This window comes from Hippocampus zosterae, chromosome 12, assembly GCF_025434085.1.
Source record: "Hippocampus zosterae strain Florida chromosome 12, ASM2543408v3, whole genome shotgun sequence".
NCBI classification, from domain to species: domain Eukaryota; kingdom Metazoa; phylum Chordata; class Actinopteri; order Syngnathiformes; family Syngnathidae; genus Hippocampus; species Hippocampus zosterae.
Window position 1 is genome coordinate 6,138,116 of NC_067462.1, and position 26,947 is coordinate 6,165,062.

General features: G+C 45.0%; 1 protein-coding gene across 3 annotated transcripts in view; it reads left to right on the plus strand.

Moving 5' to 3' along the window:
• Nucleotides 1-26,947, plus strand: part of LOC127611244 (E3 ubiquitin-protein ligase SH3RF3-like) — a 64,498-nt gene that overhangs the window by 20,221 nt on the left and 17,330 nt on the right. For 2 of the 3 annotated variants that reach the window (XM_052081655.1, XM_052081652.1), the window contains exons 2-3: nt 19,405-19,680; nt 23,326-23,421. In XM_052081655.1, the coding sequence (XP_051937615.1) occupies nt 19,405-19,680; nt 23,326-23,421 (372 nt within the window). The remainder of the gene's footprint in view (nt 1-19,404; nt 19,681-23,325; nt 23,422-26,947) is intronic. The other variant, XM_052081653.1, reaches the window with a different exon arrangement.

Here is a 26,947-nt window from a genome sequence, read left to right on the forward strand (position 1 = left end):
CCAAAAAAAAGTCATTTGCAGTCATTGAAATGTTCAGTTTATGGACGTCACCAAATTCAAAATTGACTCAGCCTTCGAGGCGCAGCTGTATTTGTCCGTTGAAAAATTCTCATTGTCTAAATACTTTTTGCGCATAACCCCCGTCTGACCAGGGTCAAATTTCAAAGCAGAGACTCCTAATTCCCTCAGGAATTCTCTCTTATCCTGTTCTTTGATTAGCTATGATTCATAGCAAGTGTGGTGAAAGGATTTCTTTAAAGCTCTCACTTCTGAAGAGCGGCGCTCATATTAGCAGATGAATACGAAAGAGGCCTTCATGCAATCAGACTAACGGAGACGGCGAGGGAATGAGATAATATATTTTTTTTCCCTTCCAAGTCTCTCTCAGAGAGGTGTCAGCCGACCCCCGGTGACCCCCTTACAACCCGTCCTGATTCCTCTCCTGTTTCCTGAGGGAGGGCAGGTCATCCACTAACCACCAAGGTTCAATCCTTACCTCCATCCTTTAAATCCAGTCAAGTGTTTCCTGTCATGGGGCACAAGTGAAATCACTTTCTTGTTTATATTCCTTCTTTCCCTTCTCGGCTGCCCCCACCAGACTATTTCCCACATCTCACCATGCCCACTTCCCCCACCCGCAGTGCAGCATCTCGACACGAGCGCCCGTGCGAGTGTGTTTGTGTGTTCGTGTGTGTGTGTAAAAGGAAGGATCAGTTCTGAATAAGATGTTTGCCAAAATAACGGTTTAATCTTCTTTAAAAGAGAATTATAGCTGATCCGCGCGCACACACACACACACACACACACACGTATATGCATATCCACACAGTTAGTCTGCTTCACATCACCACCAAATCCGACTATTTTGGGAGAAAACAAATCCACTATTCATTGGTAGGATGTCAACATCAATGGGACAAAATAGCGTAAACATCCCATCCTGACGAATAATTCACACACACAAAAAATGAAAATAAAGTAGATTTGACTCTCAGCTCAGATTGTTGTAGATTGACTTGATTTTGACTCCATTTGACCCACCAGTATTTCTTGGCTGTAAATCCAAAGTGTTTGTCAGACGTGAGGTGGTCTCCTGTGTCGGGATTTATATCGGAGATGACGTTGCCTTCCTCGTCCTTATTTCCACCTCGTAACAAACGGTAAAGAATTGGATCAAAGAGAATCCGGTTGACAAACAACCCGGCGTTGTCAAAGATCAGCACACAAAGCGGCCGCGTAACACGAAATCAAGCGACGTATAGGATGCCAGAATTAAGTACGCAACCCAACGTAAACCTTGTGTTTCCCTTGTGTCACACCCCCCCCCCTGAACGGTAATACGACGACTCATCCGCTGTTCTTGAAAACTCAAATCAAGTAAATATTTGATGATGGACATATATAATTCAAATCCCTATGTGATGAATAATGCACCGTCTGGAGGGATTTGATGAATATTTGCTTTGTTACTGATAGTTCACTCTCCTATCTCGAGACACTGACACCTTCCTTGCGTATGCCGACTCGACGATACGATAACCAGACTGAACCGTGAGTTGAAAAGTATTCATAGAAAGCAACATTTTCACGTCATCTTTTCTTTCATTTGCTCTGCACCCTGAACCGGCTGTTTGATTTTGAGGACACACTTGAGTGACTAATTGCCAAGGTAAATTCGCTCTTACCCTCTGCATGCTACAGTCATGCCCCCAAAAAAAAGTCGTCCCAGCACGAACTAAAATATTAACACCACTTAGGCGCGGTCTGGTATTTACTGGGCGGCCCGGTAGTCCAGTGGTTAGCACGTCGGCTTCACAGTGCAGAGGTACCGGGTTCGATTCCAGCTCCGGCCTCCCTGTGTGGAGTTTGCATGTTCTCCCCGGGCCTGCGTGGGTTTTCTCCGGGTGCTCCGGTTTCCTCCCACATTCCAAAGATATGCATGGCAGGCTGATTGGACGCTCGAAATTGTCCCTAGGTGTGAGTGTGAGTGCGAATGGTTGTTCGTCTCTGTGTGCCCTGCGATTGGCTGGCAACCGATTCAGGGTGTCCCCCGCCTACTGCCCGGAGACGGCTGGGATGGGCTCCAGCACCCCCCGCGACCCTAGTGAGGATCAAGCGGTTAGGAAAATGAATGAATGAATGGTATTTACTGCAGGTGACGAGCAGATTAAGAGCCTTCCTTCCACTCCACTATAACAACTTTTGCCAATTAATGAACATGATTTAAAAATGGAATTCGAAGGCAGCGGCAGACAGAACCTCCTAAGGGTGGTGGGGGGGGGTGGTCAAGGAGTGAGCGTGGTCACGCGCTCAAGCTTTGGAGACGAATGAGTGAGTCGAACAGCTGAGGATATGGGAGCGCGCTGAACGTACGACGTGCTCATGGTTGGGGGTGAGGGGGGGGGGAGGGGGTGTCTTGCCGGTCAAGATTAGTCAGGAAAATTACATGAGGATGCTCAAGTATGGCTCCGTGTAAAAGTATGTTCAAGGCTGTGTGGTTGTGAGGTGTTTTCGATTTCGAGAAAAAGTGTATCCTTCTGGTGTGGGTATACATTACTGCAAAAGCTATATCTGTTAATACTGTGTGCGGTGTGTGTGTGTGTGTGTGTGTGTGTGTGTGTGTGTGTGTGTGTGTGTGTGTCGACGCAGCACAGTCTCAGCCCACCCACCTAATGTGCCACCTGATCCTGCCCACCCCCATGGCCCCTTAAGTCATTACACTCTGCTACCCAATCCCTGCCTGTCTCCTGCCTTTTCTCTGGGGTATCACGCACAAACACACCGACCGTAGAAAAAATGCGGGTGTTTGCCTTTTGTAGATGATTAGGACCGACTCAATATGCCATTGCCGAATTATTCCTCGAAACAAGTCGTACGGTTTGTTTGGCATTGATGGATGACATTATAACCTCATGTACTATTTTATCACAGTCCAATTTTTTTTTTTTTTGCTCACGCGGTGTTAACAAATGAGCTCCAAAACGTTTGAGGTGCCGGTTTCCTTTATTCAGTGACTTTTTGATCAAGATATCCTGGCCATCAAATTTCATTTCAGCATTTGCCGTATTTCTTTGCTGATGCTCGCAAATTGTGGAGATAAACTACCGTGTTTCCGACTCCGACATCTATTTTACTATTCATTATCACACCCCCCCCCACCCACCCCCCCACACTCCAGAGCTCTCGGCCTGCCAAGAAAAATGCCGAAGGCGCACAATCACTCCCGCGCTATAGACTTGAGGACGAAATGCTGTTCTCAAGTGCTAGTGACAGTAAACTGCATGCAGGTACTAAAAGAGAACTTTTCCCCACTAATCCTTATCCAGGAAGGCAGCCGCCATGATTATTTTAATCCTTTCAGAGACGGCGGGTTACTACAGTGGACAGCTAATCATGTGATCGGGTTACAGGGTGCATGAAAGAGTTAGTCATCTCGATCGCTGACCTGTTTCCATGCCACTACGGATCCGTTCAGGCGCAGCTATCATAAATCGACCATCAGAATTTCATCACAAGGAACAGGCCTGCTAAACGATTTCAAGAATGGCCTTTGCACTGCAAGATGGAGCACTCATTGGAAATAAATAATAATAATAAAAGAAAAAATGGTGAGCAAATGATTTGATGATTCTTTTTATCGGCGGGCGATTAATCGTTTGGAGACCTTGCTTGATTTAAAATTGTCCAAATGCTGGTGATGTCAGCCTCTTAACAGTAAATATCCGCCGAGTTGTTGTCTTGGTGTGGAATCAAAATAAGATCAGAGCAAACATCGACGTTTATTTTCAAAAACAACGCTGAACGTTTCTGCCTGTTTTCTGACACGTTACAGACAAAAGCGGGAGCTGAATCTCGGTTCACTTATGTTTTTGCTGCCCTGACAATTTGTCTTGTTCTTATTCATTTATTTATGTAATATTGAGATTAAAATGAAAACTTCTCAAGTTCAATTCAGGAATGACTTCACCATGGGAAGTCAAGGGACCACCATACAGGAGATCCTGGCGGGTCTCCGTTTTTGGTGTTCGTGGCACATCGAGGCGGCCCAGTGGTCCAATGGTTAGTGTGCTGACCTCACAATGCAGAGGTTCAGGGTTCAATTCCAGCTCCGGCCTCCCCTGTGTGGAGTTTGCATGTTCTCCATGTGCCTGCGTGGGTTTTCTCCGGGTACTCTGGTTTCCTCCCACATTCCAAAAACATGCATGGCAGGCTGATTGAACACTCCAAGCTATCCCTGAGTGTGAGCAGATGGTTGTTTGTCTGTGAGGGCCCTGCGATTGGCTGGCAATCGGTTCAGGGTGTCCCCCGCCCACTGCCCAAAGAAAGCTGGGATAGACTCCAGCACCCCCCGTGACCCTCATGAGGATAAGCGGATCGGAAAATGGATGGATGGATGGGTGGCACGTCGAGTCCCGACTGTTGATTTGCGCACAGCCGGTATGTGATTATTTCCTGTTCACTGACTACAAGTGTGAACGTGAGTGCGAACGGTCGTCTTTTCCTTCTACGCCAAGCAATTGACTGCCGACCGAGCCAAGGTGCAGTGACCCAGAATGGTATAAATGACATCGAAATGGACTGCTGGATGTGTTGGAATGATGCGCTCAATGAGTTTTTGGGTTTTGACGCACGATTAAAGCTGTACTATTTTGAACTGGAAAATGGAACACTCCAAATCAGGGTCGGAAGAGCGGAGTGCAAAACTGGTCAAGCAATGTCGAGATGTTCTTGCCACTGCTCCGGCTTCCTATAAGTTTATTTATTCATTCATTCATCTTCCGTACCGCTTGATCCTCACTAGGGTCGCGGGGGGTGCTGGAGCCCATCCCAGCCGTCTCTGGGCAGTAGGCGGGGGACACCCTGAATCGGTTGCCAGCCAATCGCAGGGCACACATAGACGAACAACCATCCACGCTCACACTCACACCTAGGGACAATTTTAGAGTGTTCAATCAGCCTGCCATGCATATTTTTTGGAATGTGGGAGGAAACCGGAGCACCCGGAGAAAACCCACGCAAGCCCGGGGAGAACATGCAAACTCCACACAGGGAGGCCGGAGCTGGAATCGAACCCGGTACCTCTGCACTGTGAAGCCGACGTGCTAACCACTGGACTACCGGGCCGCCAGTTTATTTATTTATTTATATATATATTTTTGCAGTCAGCCTTCCTCTATCAGGATGAAAAAAAAAAGGCCTCTAATATCTACACCACTGCGCCTTCTAAGAAACAGCTTCATCGGCGCTCATCAAATGTCAGGCCCCACCCTGTTTTAAAGGTGAATGGGCCAATCAAAGCTTTATGATCAATTATTGATAAGACACCCACAAAGGTCAGGACCTTTATTTTTTTTTTTGTAGATATATTGTCAACCTTTTTCTGCGTCTTGCATATATGACCTCCCACTGAACATTCGGCAAGCCTCCTCGCTGCCCATCTTTAAAGCCCTCCTCAAAACTCACTTGTATTCTTTGGCGTTCGACTCAGCATGACTTAGATTTGCTCTTGATTTTACTGCTTGGTGCTTTCTACCGCCTTTAGTACCGATTCGTCTTACTGTTTATTGTGTATGTCAAATCGCTCCATGTACAGCACTTTGTATGCAGCGATGGCTGTTTGAAAGTGCTCTAGAAATACTGTTGACTTGACTTGACTTGATATGATATGTGTGCCGTAACGGCGTGCGCTGTCTCTACTCGCGTTCTCGGTACATGAAAACAGATATGGGGCAGTACAAAGCTCTCGGAAGACGCGTGTGTACAAATGGGAACTCGCTCCATTTACTAAATCTGCGTGAAGTTCATACGATTACTCTCTCATGCCAAATCAGACACATGATGTTAGCAAAACTGTTAGCAAAAAAAAGTCATTAGCATTTAAAGGAGGAACTGGATGCCAAATTGGACGAGTCTACTTTACTACTCGACATGGACGTACCTGAAAGCCCGAAGTAGACTACTCGCCGATCACGTGTTTTTTGGCATCTCGTCTTCCATTTGGCCAATTTACACAAGATTTTCGAGTCGCCCGCCTGCCGCCGTAGCGGGATAGCAAGTCTTTTAAAACAGTGAAAAGGCCGGACGCCAAAGCGACACAGACCTCACACATCAGCCCGAGTCCGAGACTAAAGTGAAACAGAAACAATTGATTCTTTTTTTTGGAGGATGGCTACAATATCTTGTCTTACACGCTCCGCCGAGGAACACGAGATGTGATCTAGCCGGCTCATTGAAGAGAGAAGCCTGATATATTTTTATTCGTTTCCATGCCGGTCCATCAAAAAATATATCTCTGTAAAAATCAGAGACCGCTGTACTAAGCTGAAAAAAATACTCATGACGTCGTCAACGACATCATCGAGTTTCATTCCATTAGGTTTGAGTGACAGTTTGCCTCAGCGAGCGAGAAACCATTTTCAGCGTCTGCGTCGGAGTAAAATGTTGCACTGCCTCAAAATACTGTCTGGTGACATTCTTTACGTCTCTCTCGGCAGAATAATTATCAGGATGTAAATTGTTCCTGTCGGCTGCATTCATTATCAAATTTTCTTAGCTGTTCAAATCGGCTATAAATTAATTAGCAAGCGCACGTGGAGCGCGGTGTGCATTCTTTCAATTTTCTGCACGGGGCAGGTTCAGCTGTGTGATATATGTTATCGTATAGTTGTAGGAACCACACAGAAGGCAATTAAAATACCGTACAAATAGAGCTCCTGTGTTTCATTATTTATTTTTAAAATAGTAACATGATATCCCTGATGGTCTAGTGGCTAGAATTTGGCATTTTCACCGCCACGGCCCAGTTTCGAGGGCGGTAGTCCAGTGGTTATTACGTCAGCTTCACAGTGCAGAGGTACCGGGTTCGATTCCAGCTCCGACCTCCCTGTGTGGAGTTTGCATGTTCTCCCCGGGCCTGCATGGGTTTTCTCCGGGTGCTCCGGTTTCCTCCCACATTCCAAAAATATTCATGGCAGGCTGATTGAACACTCTAAATTGTCCCTAGGTGTGAGTGTGAGTGTGGATGGTTGTTCGTCTATGTGTGCCCTGCGATTGGCTGGCAACCGATTCAGGGTGTCCCCCGCCTACTGCCCGGAGACGGCTGGGATGGGCTCCAGCACCCCCCGCGACCCTAGTGAGGATCAAGCGGTACGGAAGATGAATGAATGAATAGTAACATGATCTGCTTTGCCATGATCTCATCTGCTTTGCCATATATGTTCTCATCCACTTTTACTCGTTCGTTTCTTTGTCTCCATCTAAACATCCAAACAGACATTGTGTGACGAAAACTCTCATCAAATAGTCACTCTCAGCTGGAATTATACCGTTTATACCATATGCGTGTGATTCTCGCAAACATTGCCGCCATTCGTCTCTACGTATATTGCATATGCATTGGAGATTACGACAATTTGGGAGTATAACTCATGTCACACCATTTGTGCCTCATCCGTCTCGAGGACAATGTTCTGCCTCTGAAGACCAAAGCGTATAAAAGGAATTTACGAGTGCCATCGTTAAGATCATGGGGGAGGGAAATAACAGCTATCTTCAGCGAATGAATGTTGATGACTGCCAAACTAAAAAAGGTATCCGTTATTTTATATATTTTTTAACCCTTTCCTGCACCCCGCAACCTGATGACACGATAAGCTGTCCGCTGTGGTCACCGCTGTCCCCCCGAAAGGATTAATGAATATCGCCGGCAGCATGTTTTTGATGATGTATTATTCTGAGAGAAGCCTTGAAATGTGTGCAAAGACTGTAAAGAAAAGCATGTCGCCGCATGTACGTATGTATGTCGTTATTTATTGATTAAACTTTGAGTAACGGTCAAACAAAACCAACAAAGGCAACAGTGAGTTACTTCTACTGGCGGAGATAATCAGTCGTTAGCTCAAGAAATTGGTCAAAACATCCTCTCCACCTGCGCTCTTTCGAAAATGATTGTCCTGTTCGATATTACATACTTTGTATGTTCAAAGAAATAACCGATTCATTCCTCATGAATTTCTTATCGTGAGACACCAATGGCGGAAATATTTGGGGCTCCACCTTTGTAGCGACAGCGCCGCACTCTTTTTAAAAATGTTTTATCTGCGTGCGGAGAAACTGTCGTCCGTTCATCCAGGAGGGAAAAAAAAACCTCCACAAAGTTGAGCGCATAGAATGTTGAGTTAAACTGAAAAATTGAGATTCCAGCTGGATTTCGGGCCACGTTCCAACCCCTTCTGTTGAATAACATTTTTGTATTTCCCCGGGAAGTAAGATTTTCTTGATGTCGTGTGATGAATAATGAATGAATTTTCAGCTGTTCACTTCTACGTTGTGGTTGACGTAAAACTCCCGGGACGCCAGTTAAATTTCAACAAATGTTGACTGGCAAGCTGCAAGATTGAATTTATTTTCCCCATGTGTGACCTTTTGGTCTTTATACTGTAACCAAAGCAGCCCATGAGCATTTCAACGCCATCCAATCTGTTCTGTTTGTCTCCGCTTCATTACTTTTGGATTGATTGTTAGTATCCAACGAGATGTTTGATGTCCTCGTTTAAGCGTCGCCGTCTTGTATTCGGCGGGACGCAAGGTTGACAGAGTAAATAAGAACACTTAATCCCCGCAGTCACATCGGCATTTACAGCCGGGAATAAAGTAATCCCCGGTTTAATGTTGAATTTATGAAAATAAAGTCATAGTGTCGTTTCTAAACTGTTTATTATTCAGCGCTGACCTCACTTGTTTGTTCCTAAAATGAATTGAAGCGCCGGTGACAAATTGAGTGCCGAGACAAAATAGTAAACGCCTGGAGCGGAGGGACGGGTGATAGGAAACATGCCAGGTGGAAGATGCGCGAAGGTGTTCGAAGGGACGATGCCAAGCGGAAACAGTCGGCCTCGATGATGTCATCCCGCCATACTGTCGCCCGATTGGACATCGCCAACCGCTTCCATCCAATCACCTTTACCGTCAATGTGCCATTTACATGCGTGTGTACTGTACAAAGGCTGACGTCATCTTTGAAAAATCTCGTTTGCAGTAAATAGTCAATAGGGAGCCCCCCCGGGGGGATGTTTTGCGCAATCCCTCCCGATATCGGTGCTCCTACGTGTAGTTTTTAATCCGTGTGTAAGAAGAGAGCAAGATCGATGATGTTTGCGAGCTGTTCCGCTTGTGTCCACTCTGCCGTATCCCACGAGGCGCCCCGGGGCAAATAATTCGTTGATGTACAGTATATATACAGTATATATATAATTTTTCCGTCTAAATAAGGGTTAAGAGCCACTTGTATTGCAGTTCACATACCGGTAACTGACATTCATTCAGCTGATAAGCACTCAGTTCCTGGTCATTAGCCCAATTCAAAATGCGCAGGAAGTGTTGCATGGAAGCAAATATAATTGAAGATCAAAACAAACAACAAACATCTCATTTCTTGAAACTCAACACCGTTCACCAAAGAGAAAAAAAAAACATTCAAATGGTCATAGAAGCGTGAAATTTGGTGCACGTACTTCAATTTGCAATGTAATATTGTGCAGCGGCAGCGCCCCCGAATCCGGCTTGTCTCACTAACAATCCACCCTTGCGCTAGCTTCAGTCGAAACAATCATTTGTCGAATTCATACCTTTCTCTCTTCTCAAAACCAGATGAGGAATAATTAGCATACTTGGTGTTGCGCGCGAATATCTGACAAGTTTGCAATTATTTCAACCAGTTCAACCATAACTTATGCAGTACCAGCCAAATCTAGACCAAGTCTGAAAAGACGTTTAAAAACGTCTTTGGGAGTGAATGAGTTAATAGCATGAAGTCACCCTGCATGGTCTCCAAGGCACTTGGCCAGTTTTCCCACATCGCCCTGTTGGTTTAAACTCCGGTGAGCCCAATCTTAAACCACCTCTGGCATATTGTCAGACTATTAGATCAGCCAAAAAAAAAATTCCATTTCGATTGATTGGCAATTCACAATCCATTATACGTCACTCTGCCCTATTTACTGCTCTCTGGCAAAATGCCACCGACGGAGATCATTTATAACACTTGAGAAATGCTTGTTGGCAGACGGCACACTCTTCCTCCCGTCCACTGCCTCTCCAATCGGTTTTCGTAATTTGCACCACATTTATTTGGCCATTCAAAATGCGTTATACATGTAAGACTTTAATGTCCGTGGTGTCGCAAATATTTATCGCGGGCCATTTTATTGAAGGAAGAAAAGCCATTTATAAGCAGAGAAACAAATGTGAGTGAGATGATCGTCAATATCCCGAATACCGAATGGAGTTCATTGCCGCCTGAAGTCTGGAGCCTGTCAGCGTCACCAAATTGTGCGCTAGGTTGTTACTTTACCGTGAAGCCTTTTCGGGTACGGCGGTGACCACAGTGGACATCTTATCATGTTGTCAGGTGACAGGTTGTCATTATTGGTAAAGAATTAAAAAGCAGTTCCGTGGGCAGTCGTAGGTACCCGTGCCATACAATGTTCACCATATGATGTGGTATGCTTTGGATCATGAGCTGATCCATTCCTTTTGCCTTTTCTCCTCCTGCCTTTCTGGTTTCATCTCTTCAAAGAATTTTTTTCCCGAACTGTCAAAGTTTTTGTTTGCCCCCCCCCACCCCCACCCCACCCCCCCGTCCAGATGTTTTTTTTTTGGGGGGTGGGGGCAGTGTTTCATCTGGTTTCCTTTAGTTGAATGTTACGAGTGTGGTGTGCACAAAGAGGGTGTCTTGATTATAACTTTGGACCAGGGAATACGTTGTGTCGAGTTTTATTGTGTTATAGTTATCGAGTGGTTTGTCTTTGACTCATTGTCCCATGCTGCTTATCATATTCAGGGTCAGAAGGTCTCTCGTTTTATTTGTCATGACCGGGATATGTTCCAAGAAATATCCTGCGCATGACTAAAATGTATTTTTTCTGCCAAATCTTGCATACTTTATTCGCTTCGAACCTTGAGTGGATACCATCAAGTTCTCGGGGCCATGGGTGTATTCTTTAAGCATTTTTTCATTGTCTGTTCCTGTGACTGACACATTAAGCACTCTTAACAACTGCCGACAGGCCTCAGCAGCCATCTGTCACTCATTGCACCCCGTCGCCACAGTAACAGGCTCCAGAGAGGGGAGGAACCAAATAGAAAGGACACATCGATGGCGATCTGTCACCCTTAGAAATATCACCTGCCCCCTCTGTTATGTCTCTCCTCCCCATGCAAATATTTGAATCATCCTTTTTTTTTTAAATGCAAGACTTTTTGCAATTCCATCCCTTCATTGTCATAACAAGTGAATATTTGAGTCACTCCACAAGTCTAATCACAATGACATCAATCAGTTGAGTCACCGCAGGGAGGCCTCAGGAAAGAGCAGCTTGAAAATGATTACTCCAAAAAAAAAAAAAAAACCCTGCAGTGAAAAGAGCCGAAGGAGATGAGACTTGCCTTCAGCCTCCTCGGGTGTAGCTTTTGACCCTGCAGGCAAAAGTGTCTCTTTTTTTAATAGAATGCAAATGAATGAATTCATTTTCCGTCAACTGAAAGCCGCGGCGGTCCAAGCCAAATAAGTAAATAAATAAATACGGCGGCCCGGTGATCCAGTGGTTAGCACGTCGGCTTCACAGTGCAGAGGTACCGGGTTCGATTCCAGCTCCGGCCTCCCTGTGTGGAGTTTGCATGTTCTCCCCGGGCCTGCGTGGGTTTTCTCCGGGTGCTCCGGTTTCCTGAACACTCTAAATTGTCCCTAGGTGTGAGTGTGAGTGTGAGCGTGGATGGTTGTTCGTCTCTGTGTGCCCTGCGATTCGTTGGCAACCGATTCAGGGTGTACCCCGCCTACTGCCCGGAGACAGCTGGGATAGGCTCCAGCACCCCCCGCGACCCTAGTGAGGATCAAGCGGCTTGGAAGATGAATGAATGAATGAATAAATAAATACATAGACAGGTAGTGGAGTGGACCTTATACTTATTACAAATGACCGTATTGTATATGCGATTATGAACCAATCACAGTCCAATAACAGCAAATAATTACAATGAAGGAAACGTACAGAGAAGTAAAGTAATTGTCCAACCAGTCCGGAGGGGAAACTCACACAAGAGGATGCAAATTCCCATTAAATACCAAAGATTGATATTGTAATATGTCGCGGGGGACGTGGGCGGGGAAGGGAACAATCATCAGCACTCCGCTCTACTGCGGCGTTTGTCTCTTGTTATTTACAGCCACAAATCCATATTTTACAGCTACGTCATGCCAGTATACAAAGAAGAAGCCATCTTTTTTTTCGCGGCACATTGCAGTTTTGGCACCCTTTGCAGCCGCCCATTTTACACATGACAGAAAATAAGCAGGATGAAGATTTCCTTGGATTTAGAGATTTGGAGTGACACTGGTGGTTTGGTAAACTTGTCAACATGTTCTTTATGCTATAGTTATCTGAATAACTCTTAATGTGTTACGTGAACATACCAGGCACGTTATCAGTTCGTTGTTTATGCGTAATGTAATGTCAGCATATCGTGCACTTATTCAGCCTGTTGTCCTCTATTTTATTTTTATTTGAAATTGCCTTTCAAGATGACATGTCTGATCTTGGTGTTGGATTTTATACTCTAATGCGACTTATATATGTTGTTTTATTCTTTCTGATGCATTTTATGGCTGGTGCGATTTATTCTCCGGAGCGATTTACAATCCGGAAAATACGGTTATTCGCAAGATTGCCATCGAGTCGCATGTCATATTTTCTGTTTCTCTTTCATCATTTAAAAAGCCACAGGATTTTTTTTTTGAATGATGTAACAGCCTCCCGACACGACGACGCAACAACATATTATGCGTTATCTTTTTGGGGTGATTAGCTTTTCGACGCGCGGCTTTACCGTGTGAATATTTTGCTTTGTAACGTGCACACCCGATGAGTTGCTGCGCACGTTTTAGCGTCCGCGATGAATTTAATGAGATACATTTAGATGACCAAACAGGTCTTTGTGTCAATGTTGATGATTGTAGTCGTCCCCCACCTCGATGTTTTCCATCTTGCCTGCTTTTCTTCACATTCCCTCTGGCGTCATTGCTTCTCCTCAATCGGCAATAGGACGACTTTATCACTCCACTGCGCCTCCAACTCAACAGCTTGCCTTTCTCACAAGCTCAGCTTCTTTGTGCATCTGTTTATATTTTTTTCCCCCCACCGCCACACTCGACTCAGCATGGTAATGATTCTGATGAATATGTATTAAAGCTTTCGGAAATTGTTTCTTATTCGTCTCACTCATTGCAAGGGAGTGTCCATCCTGGATGATCTTGTTCTCAATGCAGTGTTCTTATCGTTTGCTGTCACTTTAAAAAAAAAAGCGCCTTTGAGCTGTTTATTGCTGCTCTCAATTGAAGGTTCTTGTCAAAGTAAACATCAAACAAAGATAATTACAGCTTTTGCAGTTAAAAGAGGCACATAGGACTCGGCTAGCGGCGGCTAACGTTTAATGGGAAACTCCATAAGCAACCGGGCTAACAATTAGCATCTATGTGGCCACCTACTGTCAACTGAAGGTAATGTCAAAGTGCCCGAGGGCTCAGCTTGTGAACGTCATGGCTCCCCTGTTGTCTGGTTTTGGTCCTGCGACGCTGTGGGGATTTTGATGTCAATTTTAGTCGACAGCAGGTAGCAGTACGGGACAAAAATCGCAGGGAATCTATCGATGTTCTGCCTAAATCTATTCACTGAATTTCTGTATGGCTTTTACACATCAGTCTAAGGTAGCAGATGAAATATAGGAGGCCGGTCGATAACAGGGCAGGGCCATTCACACTCGCATTTGTACGGTCACTGAATGTGAAATTAACCCATGCTAGGGAAAAAATTGTTATTTGTGACACCAATGCACTTTCTTTCATTGTAAATAAAAAGAAATTGAATGAGTAAGCTTGACAGTTTGAGTTGAGTGGGAGGGGTGGATAAAATAAAAAGGGCAATGAAGGGCTGAAACTGTAGTCTTAGAAGAAATAGCCGCTGGCTAGAATGGTGTATGTTGGAGCACATCTTAAGTTTTAACATCACAGGAGTTGGGTTTTTTTTTCCTTCTTCTTAAACAAAGGTATACGTTGTATCTTGAATTATAGATGGAAAGTAAATCAATAGTGCACCTAGGGGCTGCCAGTCAGCCCGTGTGTGTGTGTGTGTGTGTGTGATTTGTATCTATGATGTACTCTTCTGTAAATGTTGTGCATCCACTGATCCCTTCACTTAATGCCCACTTTATTTACTTTTCACACACAACTCAAAGCTCTCATCCAATACCAATAATGTCCATCCAATACCTTGTGTTTTTCATGATTTTCTGTGACGGTTTCGCTCTATTTCAAGCTTTGTTTTCACAATTCACATCTTATTATTTGATCTTAAACGCACGAGTAACAGTTTTGGGGCGACTGGGGCTTTGTTGTGTCTGCTCCAATAAAACGGCACAGCACGACAGCCTGCTGCTCGCACAGCAGACTGGAAAGAAAGAGCTCTCTGCAGATTTACTACACTATTACCCCCCCCCCCCCCCCACACACACACACACAAACACACAGAGTTATACACACCCTGAGTAGGGAAAAGTTGTACAGGCCCAATGCCCCTCCAAGGACAGATGAGCATGAGACAAGAGAGCAGAGTAATCACAGTTAAAGCGTGTGTGTATGTGTGTGTGTGTGTGTGTGTGTGTAGTGAGAGGTCAGTAGACGGTCTGCAGGGATCGAAAATGGTTTGGTTTCATAAAAATGGATGAGGATGTGAGTAGAGTGGAACATCCTGTCCCAACAAGTATCTTTGACACACACTTGCGCTCTAGACCGGCTCGGCATGGGAATGTTAGTGTTGGCGAGCCTTTCCGACTGACAGATGAGTGAATCCAGGCGAGAAGATGCGTTCCAAAACTATACGGTTTAGTCACTTTTAATTCCTTATTTTTTTTTTTTCCCAGCGCTCACCTCATCTGAAGCTCGGTGACATTTCCGATATACTCTATGCAAATGTTTCCTCTCAAGTGAAACCTCCAAAATTGAGTTTCGAGAGTGAGGTGGGACACGTGAACTTTGAGATTGAGCATTAAATTGAAACCTTGCAGGTTGGTGGCATGCAAACCGTATTGTGTTCTCTCATGTTTCAGCCTTTGCAAGGTACTCATATCAATACTTGGAAATTGAAATAAATTAGCCTTTGCAAGGTCAAAGGTCAATATCAAGACTTGGAAATTGAAATAAATGTAAACCCGGAATTACTGTAAGTTTGTGGTTTCTTTTCTGTTTCGTGCACATGCATAAAAGAGATGATCTCAGAGAGAAACAAAAGAAGCCTGGAACGAACTGGCATGACATCACATTTCCGGGGCCTTTTCTTATCATGGCTTAATGTTGTGTTTCCAAACTCACCGCGGTGACTTTGCTGAGGCAGCCAAGCAGAATTATGGATTGCAGAGAGTTACAACCCTGTATTACGTTATAAAAATGTCACAGAAAAAAGAAAAAAAACGGACCCGGTCTATTAGCTGAGGGGAACACACTGTCCTATTTACTTGTGTAAAAAAAAAAAAAAATCCCCGCTTAATTGGCCGTGATCACCATTGCTGCAGCAAATCCAAGTGCCGTATTTTTGTCAACCATAAGGTACCAGATGATTCGCGGCAATAATCAGTTATGCGGCGGTAGCTTCAAGTGGAGACGGCGAGTGGCTCCTCGGACAATAAAAAAAAAAAAAAAAGAATGTCAATCTAGTGTCTGGTGGTTGTGTTCTCACTTTGGCTCACCAAATACGCAAACTTCTTGCCCGCCATAATCCAAACATGCTGCTTTTTGGGTTTTTTTGTTTGTTTTTTTTTTGCTCGGTCCCGGCAGACCGCAACGATATTGTCCCACGGTGTAACATTAGAAACGCAATGAGAGCGAGAACATGAATGGAAAGGAATTAAAGACAACAACCTGGGAGACTAATCCAAACATAAATGCACGCCGCAATACAAGGCATACTGTTGATTTTTCAGAAAATGAAATGATTTTACGTGAAAAAATACGGTCAAAAGTGCGTTCATTAAGTCCCCTCTCTCATTTTCCGATATCCACTAAGTGTTTGGCTCGATCGCAAACAATTCCGCATAATGTCCCAATACACGACGACCCTGCTGGCATCCGACACTTCATGTCAATACCGCAGCTGCTCGTGTCTCCCGTCTTTAATGTTTGAGTCATATTTGTATCAGCCGCTGTACACTCGCAGATAAACAAGAGGAACAAATGGTGGATGCTCTCGGTGGGTCAAGAGGCTGTGAAGTGCCGCCTCTCAGCAAATGTTCTCTTATTGGTCTCAGTGGCACCGTGTCCACCAAACAATAAAGCCACCGTCTTCCCCTTTCACACTGGGCCAATTGTCTCCCATTGCTTTCCGCTCCTTTCGACTTCCCATTTGTAAAGAAATGATTACCCAATTTATCATACCCCTCGTATATGGACGAACAAAAGCTTACCGTGAGATTTTTGGTGTTAATCATACTTGCGCGGTCGTTCGGCTGTGTTATACGCTGTCCACCGATTGGACGTTTCGTACGGAAGCAGAGGAAAAGAAAACGCTCACTCGCCAACTGTTGAAAATCGTTTGCAAAAGAAAAATAAAGAAAGAGAGAAGAAAAAAGAAAATCATTTCACAAAGTCCAGTTTCCGCCTACCTTCCCAAAACATCAATTAATTCGGCGAAGACTTTAACTTTAGGCCCATTTCCAAACTGCCTTTCATTTCCAAAATTCTGGAAAAAGTGGTGCACATGCAGTTGAAACTTTTCTTGGATGAACATAACATCTTGGAGGTCTTCCAGTCAGGTTTCAAGACGATGCATAGCACGGAGTCAGCCCTGTTACGCGTTTCTAATGACATCCTCCTGGCAAATGACTCTGGAGATCACGTGTGTCTGGTTTTATTGGACTTAACTGCAGCATTTGATACAGCGGATCACAGTATTCTGCTGACTCGTTTGCAGCACTTGGTGGGCATTGGCGGCAGTGCTCTTGAGTGGTTTAGGTCCTATCTCGCTGACAGGACCTTTTGTGTCAGCCTTGGCTACTCTGAGTCACGCACTGCACCCCTGTCATGTGGTGTTCCACAGGGCTCAATTCTGGGGCCTCTGCTGTTCTCGCTGTATCTGCTCCCATTGGGTTCCATCTTAAGGAAACATGGTATTCCCTTCCACTGATCGAGCCTTTTCTGTTGCTGGTCCCTCTCTCTGGAATGACCTCCCACTGAACACTCGGCAAGCCTCCTCGCTGCCCATCTTTAAAGCCCTCCTCAAAACTCACTTGTATTCTTTGGCGTTCGACTCAGCATGACTTAGATTTGTTCTTGATTTTACTGCTTGGTGCTTTCTACCGCCTTTATTACCGATTCGTCTTACTGATTATTGTGTATGTTAAATCGCTCCATGTACAGCACTTTGTATGCAGCGATGGCTGTTTGAAAGTCCTCTATAAATACTGTTGACTTGACTTGACTTTTCAGGGACAACGTTGACTACGGCGGACAGCTTCTAATGTTGTCAGGTGACAGGGCGCATGCGTGAAAGGGTTGAATTGCTCATATGCATAAGCACGAATGAGGACCTGTTCCTGGCTAGGGGCCAGTCGAAGGAGTCCCGTGCCTCTCGCCCAAAGTCAGCAAACCTAACGGGGACAAGCACCATCGAAAATTGATAGCACGTTGATAATCAAATCAAGTCTATAAGGCAAATAAAAGCTCTGCAACTTGTTCAACAATGACAGGAGTGGCCAACATGTTATTGTTCCAGAACATGCTTCTGTACACAAGCTGAGTAAAGCTGCTATTTATTGATTTTATTGAGCACAGAGCGATTGCATGGCCCACAGATTGCAATCGTGTTCATAAATGTCATCGTGTACATGATTGCGTGTCATAGCCGCTCAAGTACGCAGGGTTGCAGATAAATGTATCTTAAAACACTCTATAAAACCCGCACAAAACATCCAAGGTCTTCCATATTGCCTCAGCTGGCATGTTTGAACTAAAGCAGACTCCTTCAGCTTCTTTGGTTCTCCACCATATGAACATCCCTGAGTCAAGCTTTCATGCAGGAATTTCAAACCTTCGAATTAGCTCCCGAGAGTGGATTTCTAAACCGTACCAGAAGACTTCAAATTTGTATTAAAACAATTGCAGAGAGCGAAATGACTCTCGCTCTGTCTCTCGTCAGAATGAAAAGTCTTGATCCTCCAACATTTACACTGAGGAGCTCCAGGCCCCCGGTGGATAACCTCTGCAAGTCACTTCCACGCACAGATGCGCTCCACAGCGCATGCTGACACCACCATCATGACCGGAGGATCCTTGCAATCTCCTCTGTTCAAACCGCCCCCCCCCCCGCTGCCCCCTCGGGATCACTCTTCACGTCAGTTAGGCGGCCAAGCCAAAGTCAGGCTTTTGTTTTACATCGGCCGCCCTCCATCTGCTTCCTTGGGTCAAATTTGAAGAGTTTGCTTTGATATGCCGGGTTTGGTTTTTGCATGAGAGAAATCAGATGATGCGTGACGACGAGCTTTGTCAGTTTTTGTTAAAGCGGCTGAAAACCTCCAACTCAAACATGGACGCATGGGTGGTCTTTTGAATAAATGGAGACCTACTTCACTTAATTTTGTACGTGGCATTTTTAATAATGGACTGTCAAAAACTATCATGCCGAATTTGGTTGTTGCAATTAGTTTGCATCGTGCCTTGAGTTAATCTATTATTTTTAGTTTGAATTTTTTTTTTTGTCTGTAAGCTCCCAACCCGTGCATTTTGGAGCCAGCTGCTTGGGCCCCATGTGTCAAAGCAGGTTTGATGCTTTCTTTGCCTCATTTGCAAGCCTGTCACGACATATTATGCAGGGTTTTGTACATTCGAGTCCGTGAACAACAACAAAAAAATGTTTACACCTTTGGTAGGAGTGCCGAGTTTGTCTTATTTTTGGGAAGTTGCAGATTCTTCTTCTGTTTTATTATTTGGCCGGTTTGCCTTTCTGACCAAGCTCTTCAAGTGTATGTTTTTTTTTCATTTACTTTATTTCCTGGAAGCACATGATCAAAAAATAAATAATAAATAATTTTTTGGGGGCGGGGGGGGGGGGGGTCCAGGCTCTTTGTGCAGCCCGCCATTCCCATCTCAGATTATACAAAGCTGATGACACTCTTTCAAAAGCACCTTCTGCGAGTTGCAGCTAACAGTTCACTCCACATGTGCATCAATAGCTTTGATAATGAATTCCGCACATTCAACGGAATTCTTCAGTCGAATGATTACGACATCCGTCGAGCAGCGTCAAACACCCGTCGCCTTCGCAATTGCACGGCTGACGACGCGTTTGTCTTCCAATCTCCTTTCAGAATATCCCAGCGCTGCCTTGCGGCAAAGCGCTCTACTCTTACGAGGGCAAGGAGCCGGGCGATTTGCAGTTCTCCAAGGGTGACATCATCATCCTGCGACGCAAGGTGGACGACAACTGGTACCACGGGGAGTTGAACGGTTGCCACGGGTTCTTGCCCGCCAGTTACATCCAGCTGCTGAGGCCTCTGAGCCAGACTCCGCCCCAGGGCAAGGCGTTGTATGACTTTGAGGTCAAAAACAAAGACCAAGATAAAGACTGCCTCGCATTCAGCAAGGTAACATGCACACAAACACCTGTTCATGGATTGTAAAGTTCTTGGTGTCAGGAAACTTTCAGGTGTAGGTCGATAGAAATCGTATTATTAGCCATGTATGCTCCAAACAGGTCGCAAGATTTAATTTAAGAAAACTATGATTATTATTATAGTATTTTTTTTACGAGGTTTTGTCATTTTGATTAAAAAGTGCAGTTGTATGTTGACTTTGGTTTAGAGTGGCAATACGGATCGGCCTGAAGCCAAAAAAATTTCGGTGCACTCATATGTCAAGGTACTACCACGGTACTAAGATCACATGACCCTGCAGAAACCCTAATGAAATATCGCTCTAGAAAAAGATCTGAATAATCAAGGCCGGGCGGCCCGGTAGTCCAGTGGTTAGCACGTCAGCTCCACAGTGCAGAGGTACCGGGTTCGATTCCAGCTCCGAGCTCCCTGTGTTTAGTTTGCATGTTTTACCCGGGCCTGCGTGGGTTTTCTCCGGGTGCTCATGTTTCCTCCCACATTCCAAAAACATGCGTGGCAGGCTGATTGAACACTTGAACAAATTGTCCCTAGGTGTGAGTGTGAGCGTGGATGGTTGTTCGTCTCTGTGTGCCCTGTGATTGGCTGACAACCGATTCAGGGTGTCCCCCGCCTACTGCCCGAAGACAGCTGGGATAGGCTCCAGCACCCCCCGCGACCGTAGTGAGGATCAAGCGGCTCGGAAGATGAATGAATGAATGATCAAGGCCATGTTTCGATCTGTCGCAATCTCTTCTTGACAGTGATCTCGACAGCGGGTCACTTGCACGTATTATGTTCTAAGGTACACATTAATGAAACACGAGACGCTTTCTTCCACGAGACACTTTTATCCAGAATTAGAGAGAGCTTTCGTTCGGGCCACTTTGATGCTCGGCGATACGGCATGTCTCATCTCTTTTGGATATCAGGTCAGCGTGATCAAAATGAAGCCGGTAATGAACTTTATAGGCGGGGAATAGAGATAACAGCTCGCCTTTTAAGAACGCTTGATCGCGGAACTCGAGGGACACCTTTGGAATAGTGGAAGTCATCTCAATCGAATCGACATTCCGGAACTCATCACATTTCGACGGAGTAAATGATACGCTCTTCTTTATTAGAAAAGCGTTAAACTGAACGATGGCACGATCGGCCAGCTTTGAGCGACTCAGGGAGCAGCAAAGCGCACCTGAATTGAACCTCAGCAAATTTGTTTGGGGAGTCCTTTTAAAGCACTAATTACCTAATGACCAACAGGTGTGCAGCTGCAGGGGAAGCCCTACAGTGCCACCTGTTGGTCCCAAACAGAATCATGACAACGAGAAATCGTCTGAAGCAGCATATATGCAGGAGGCTTGAGAACAAACTATTGCATCCCAACCAGTTTTACTCCCTTGTTAAAAATGTAAGTGTTAAGTGAACCATTGCCAAATGCGTGAGGCAATAGCCACCAAGTCTTGTTTTCGGCTTTGATCCAGTCCGGACGAGCAAATTATCATATAAATCGATTGGAAAGCTATTCCATGAGCTTTCATGGGTTGTTTTATTTCCACTTTGAAAAGAGGTCTCCCCTTCAAAATGACTGACATGTTCATCTCAGCCTGATTTGACTAAATTATACTCTCGGCATTCCTCTCACAAGATCGAGAGGGAACAATGAGAACAAAATAATAGTGCATGTTCCAGCACAAGCGTGTTCCCAGGACCGGTTTAGTGTGAACAGTAATTTCTACACTTTGTTCTTGTTCACGTCACTCAAAGCTTATCGTTTTATTCCTGTTTTTACACCGACCGGTTTGTAAAAGGCTCCTGGCCGCACCATTGCGAAAAATGTAATCACAAACCACAGCAGATGCTCTACAGTATGATGGCCGAACACCCTTAAAATATCATCCTGACGATTTTTTATTCATTTCATTGTAATTTAAGTGAATCAACAGATAGATGATAGAAGGTGACATCGCCTTGTATATGCGCTTCCCCGCCGTGCGCAGAATGTGTGTTGTCATGCAAAAAAACAGTGTGTGTGTGATTGTTTTCTCAGTTGGAAAGGTAATTACTCAGCATGACTAATACAAAGTCATTTAGCCCAATTTGATTATCACTGCCGCGCCAACGGTCCAGCCAAGACCCGCGTATTCACGCGATGATAGAAAAACACACGTGTGGAGAGCGCGTGTGTGTTTGTGTGAAGTGAAAGGAGTCATCGTGTTCCCTTTTGCGTTTTATGGGATGTAACAGAGAACCGTTGATGAGATATGGGAGTACACAGTGGCCAGATGAGCGGGAATAAATACAAAACATGCGATTGTAGTCTTAATCAAATGCGTGCCGACCTCCCTGGCTTGACATCGGTATTTTCTCCACGCGTCAGTCCGATGCATTAAAGCACAGAGTCAACCAAAGGAGCTCATGCACTCTGCTATGGGCATAGTAGACCAACAGCATTCCTTCATACGCATGCCAAAATACAGCTTTGTCTTCGGGCGGTTCCCCTCATGTTTCCAAAAATATCGCCTTTAACCAAACTCAAAGTGTACCAGGACTTATACAAGGCTCCGGTCTATAGCGGGTGCTCAAAAAAGAACAACCCTGTAAAACAAGCTTGTACTTATTCTACACAGCAACTATGAGGTGGTTTTCGATGCTCTCGGTCGAATGATGTAAAAAAAACGACATGCTTGTGGACAGTAGCATTGTTCTTTTGCTCTAAAAATGAATTCGTTGTGGCCATTTCTGTAGGATTATGTGTAATTTCTCAAGAAATGCTGACAAATGCTTTTGTGAAAACATGTCTGCAGTGGTGGCGGCCCGGTAGTCCAGTGGTTAGCACGTGGGCTTCACAGTGCAGAGGTACCGGGTTCGATTCCAGCTCCGGCCTCCCTGTGTGGAGTTTGCATGTTCTCCCCGGGCCTACGTGGGTTTTCTCCGGGTGCTCCGGGTTTCCTCCCACATTCCAAAAATATGCATGGCAGGCTGATTGAACACTCTAAATTGTCCCTAGGTGTGAGTGTGAGTGCGAATGGTTGTTCGTCTCTGTGTGCCCTGCGATTGGCTGGCAACCAATTCAGGGTGTCCCCCGCCTACTGCCCGGAGACAGCTGGGCTCCAGCTCCAGCACCCCCCGCGACCCTAGTGAGAATCAAGCGGTTAGGAAGATGAATGAATGAATGAATGTCTGCAGTGCTGCCTTGAGATACAAACGGAATTTGTTCCATGTACATGCTTGTAAAGCAAAACACACATCTCAAATCACATTCCCCCATTGAAATGAATGGAAACGCCGTTAATTCGTTTTATAACAATGCACATTATAAAATTACTCATTAATGACATAGTTTTTGCAACACGTTTGCTTCAATTCATTTGATGTGCTGATACTTCTGTTGTGTGTGTGCCTTGGCCACCAAGGGGCTGTATAATATCAATAGAGAGACACACACACAAAGACGAAAGTGACTTGGTAACCTGTGGTAATATTTAGTCAGTCAGTCAGATCACATGTGTATCAGTTGTGTTCAAATATCCATTACTGAAAGATTTATAAATTATATTATATGATGATTATTAAATGATTTAGCTGTCGCCGTCATGTCTTTGTGTTCCGTGCACGTGTGTTTGTGTGTGTTCTCTTCAGGATGAAGTCCTGACAGTAATAAGGAGGGTGGATGAAAACTGGGCGGAAGGCATGCTGGGCGACAAGATTGGTATCTTCCCCATTCTCTACGTGGAGGTAAACCTCGAGACATCGCCCACCCAAACACACACACATTAGATGCACTAGCGGATTCATCGACAGCAAATCGACGGTAGCTCTTGTATATTGGATCACATGAGACTTTGTCGGTGTTCTGAATATGGGGACATATCAAAAAATGTTTAAAGAAACCTAACGCAGGAAATGAAACTCGAGCCTTTATCATGATAGACTTGTTTGCCTTATGAAAATATTGTCACACTGTAAATAGATTTGGCATGGCCTACACGTACACAAGAGTCTGACATCAATCAGTCCGAGGGGTTCCTTTTAAATAGAGATCCATCAATAATGTAGACCTCTCCATCATTCTGAAACAGCAGGGGGCATGAAGACATTTCGAGGGCGCGCCATTGCGTGCGGGCGTGAGTGTGTGTGTGTGTTTGTGTGTGCGGCTAAAGTCAGCAGCAACAAGCCTAATGAATGGGTCCCAGCTGGACTTAAGCTGGTGTTTGCGTCTACACAATAAAATAATCTGATGCATTTACAAATCATTTGACAGGATGGTCAATATCGTCCAGATGTAAAGATGACTACCATTTAGAACCGTTATCTCAGAAAAAGGGTGATATGAGTGGGCTGGAAGAAGAATGCTTTGACAAAAGAACCTGTCTGGAGCGTCCTGTGCCTGGCGAATTGGGGGTTGGAGGCGGGCGGTGCATTTCTCAAATAACGTCCTAAATAATTTAACCTATCGGGGAACCAAGATATGTTTCTGCCATTTTGTGTGTCCTTATTGATATCGCTAGTAGGTGTTTATTGCTTCTTGGGTCCATAGTCAGGGTATTGTGCGGTGTGGGGTTTGCAAATGTGGAGCGGTTTTCGAAAAGACTGCAGGATGTTGGCGGCATATTAGAAAATAATGGTTCGTATTTTTCACGGCAGGCAATAAGCACTCCTGGGTTGTTTTTTGTTACATTTTCTGTGCAGGGTTTGGTAGCATCGGCTCAAGAGGAGGAGCTGTAAAAGCTTGCTTCAGGGGGTGAGGACTTTGAAACGATTTAACCTTCCCATTTTCTGGCTGTGTAGACTACAAACTGTGGGTGGCGGTAAGAGGGCAGCGACGGTTCATTTTCCTGTTCTCAGCGTTTGGCTGCGCTGCTTTGAGCCTGCTCATAATCAGTGATGGATGTGAACAGGACGGATTCAGTCACTGCCGAGCATAACAGAACGTAATAGAATAGAACTGCCTGCTGATCATTGGGGCAGAACTAATGTGCAACGTATGAAGGGTGAGTCATACATTTCATGCGAGAAAAAGAAAATACCCGTTTGAAGGAGGGTTTTTTCCTTTGAATTGTATTCTTCTCTGATATGGTTCTTCTCTTGTTTTGGAAAATGCAAAATGGACACAGGGAAAACATGAATCAAAAGTAAATCTAATTCAAAACGATCCAACAAAAAGGTCTAATGTCTCAATTTTCCGTAATCAAGAGAGTTACCGTATTTTTCTCACTATAAGGCGCTTCGGAGTATAAGGTGTACCCTCAATAAATGGCCTATGCGGTGCGTCAATATAGGACGCACCGCATTATAAGGCACATAGAAGCTACAATAATGGTTGCGGTTGCTTAGCACCACTCCATTATATGGCTTTTGAGAAAATATAATGCTTTTAGGTGCGCCTTATTGTGCGGAAAATACGGTACAAAGAAAGGATCTTTGTGCTTGTGGATAAAGGAACAATGCGCATGCCTGTGTGTGCAGTCGGCCTGTTCTCAGCGCATGATATCAGCCCATAGGTTTGACTCCTGCTATGATTCACCTTCTGAGTCAAATTGAAAATGAGAGTTATCTCAAAGCATAGCAACTACCCTTGGATTATATATTTTTTTAAGCCAAGTAAGGAATTGTTTCTATCAGGCATATCTTTCTCCCGCTCCCTCTCCGCCACACGCACCTTTATCGCCTTTACAGTAGTGATGACCCGGCACTACTGCGGTGCCAGGCGAGTGTGTGTCTGCATATAATCCGTAAAAATGACTTGGTTAGTTTTGATAAATCCCGAGTGAGCGGGTGTGTGTTGTGTCGTTGACCTTCTACGTCCCGGGAGCGTACGTGCCCTCTAGTCCATCCCATGAAAATCGTAGCTTCAATCCGTCATACTCATTAGCATATAATTTGGCTTGATTAGCATATTTATTAAGATGGAATTGGAGCCTCTATAGATTGTTCTCGAATACAGTTCCCCTTTCTTTGACATTCTGCGCTTTTCCATCCTGAGAGTGTTTGTCGTGTCTGAGGTGTGCCGAGAGAACTGAAGTTTGTCAGAGGGTGAAAGCTGATGTCGTCTCTCGCTGTTTTAGTTTATGTATGGCTTCCCTTGAGCGTCTGCGCTTGTGTTTAGTTAGTCTACGGGAAATGACTGCAAGTCAATTGAATGTCCTCTAAAGCGACGCGGGTGCTGAACAAGAAGCGATTTTAATGGTGAAGTCTTCATTAATTAAATGAGCATCTTAAATGCGCGCGAACGTGCTTGTAATTCGATTGTCAATTTGAACAGCTTCCAAATGCTTTCACGCTCCCCCCTGCCCCTAAAAAAAAATGCACCTGCGTGCACCCTCTTTTCACCCCATTATCGCCATCCCTCAGTAAGTCAAGCCTTCTCCAATTGGCGAGTGCAAGCAAGCGTTTCATCCTTGAAGATGATAATGCAGGCCGCAGTGTACAAGAATTCTTTTTTCTTTTAAGGCTTAGCTCAGCAATATCAATAAGTTTTGTACTTGAAAACTTGAAACAAAAGAGTCGTGCCTACTGCGTTTTCTTTTCTGTGTTGGCTATTTTATCATAAACATTTTGGAACGACGTGTTTTTAAGCAGCCAAATTGGAAACAGTTCATCCATCCATCCATCCATCATCTACCGCTTATCCGGGGCCGTGTCGCGGGGGCAACAGCTTTAGCATGGAAGCCCAGACTTCCCTCTCCCTAGCTACTTCTTCCAGCCCTCCCCGGGGAATCCCGAGTCGTTCCCAGGCAAGCTGAGTGACATAGTCTCTCCAGCGTGTCCTGGGTCTTCCTCGGGGTCTCCTCCCGGTGGGACATGACCGGAACACCTCACCGGGGAGGCGCTCAGGAGGCATCCGAATCAGATGCCCAAGCCACCTCATCTGGCTCCTCTCGATGTGGAGGAGAAGCGGCTCGACTCTGAGCCCCTCCCGGATGACTGAGCTTCTCACCTTATCTCTAAGGGAGAGCCCGGACACCCTGCGGAGAAAACTAATTTCAGCCGCTTGTATCCGGAAACAGTTCAATGAACAGTTAAAAAAAAGTGGGAAGCGGGGTCAAAAGGTTGCCAGTGAATGTGCAAACTCACCAATTATCTTTGCACTTTCGAGGCAGATACACACATTGGTTGGACTATCCCTAAAATGTGGGCGTTCCCCTGTCAATTATGACCTTGCACGGATTCACCACTCGACGTCAGCGCTTCCACGTCAGGGGCTGTCGGAGGTCAAAGCGCCCCGGGAAGGTGGCAGCATTCAGTTAGGTAAAGCTTAGCT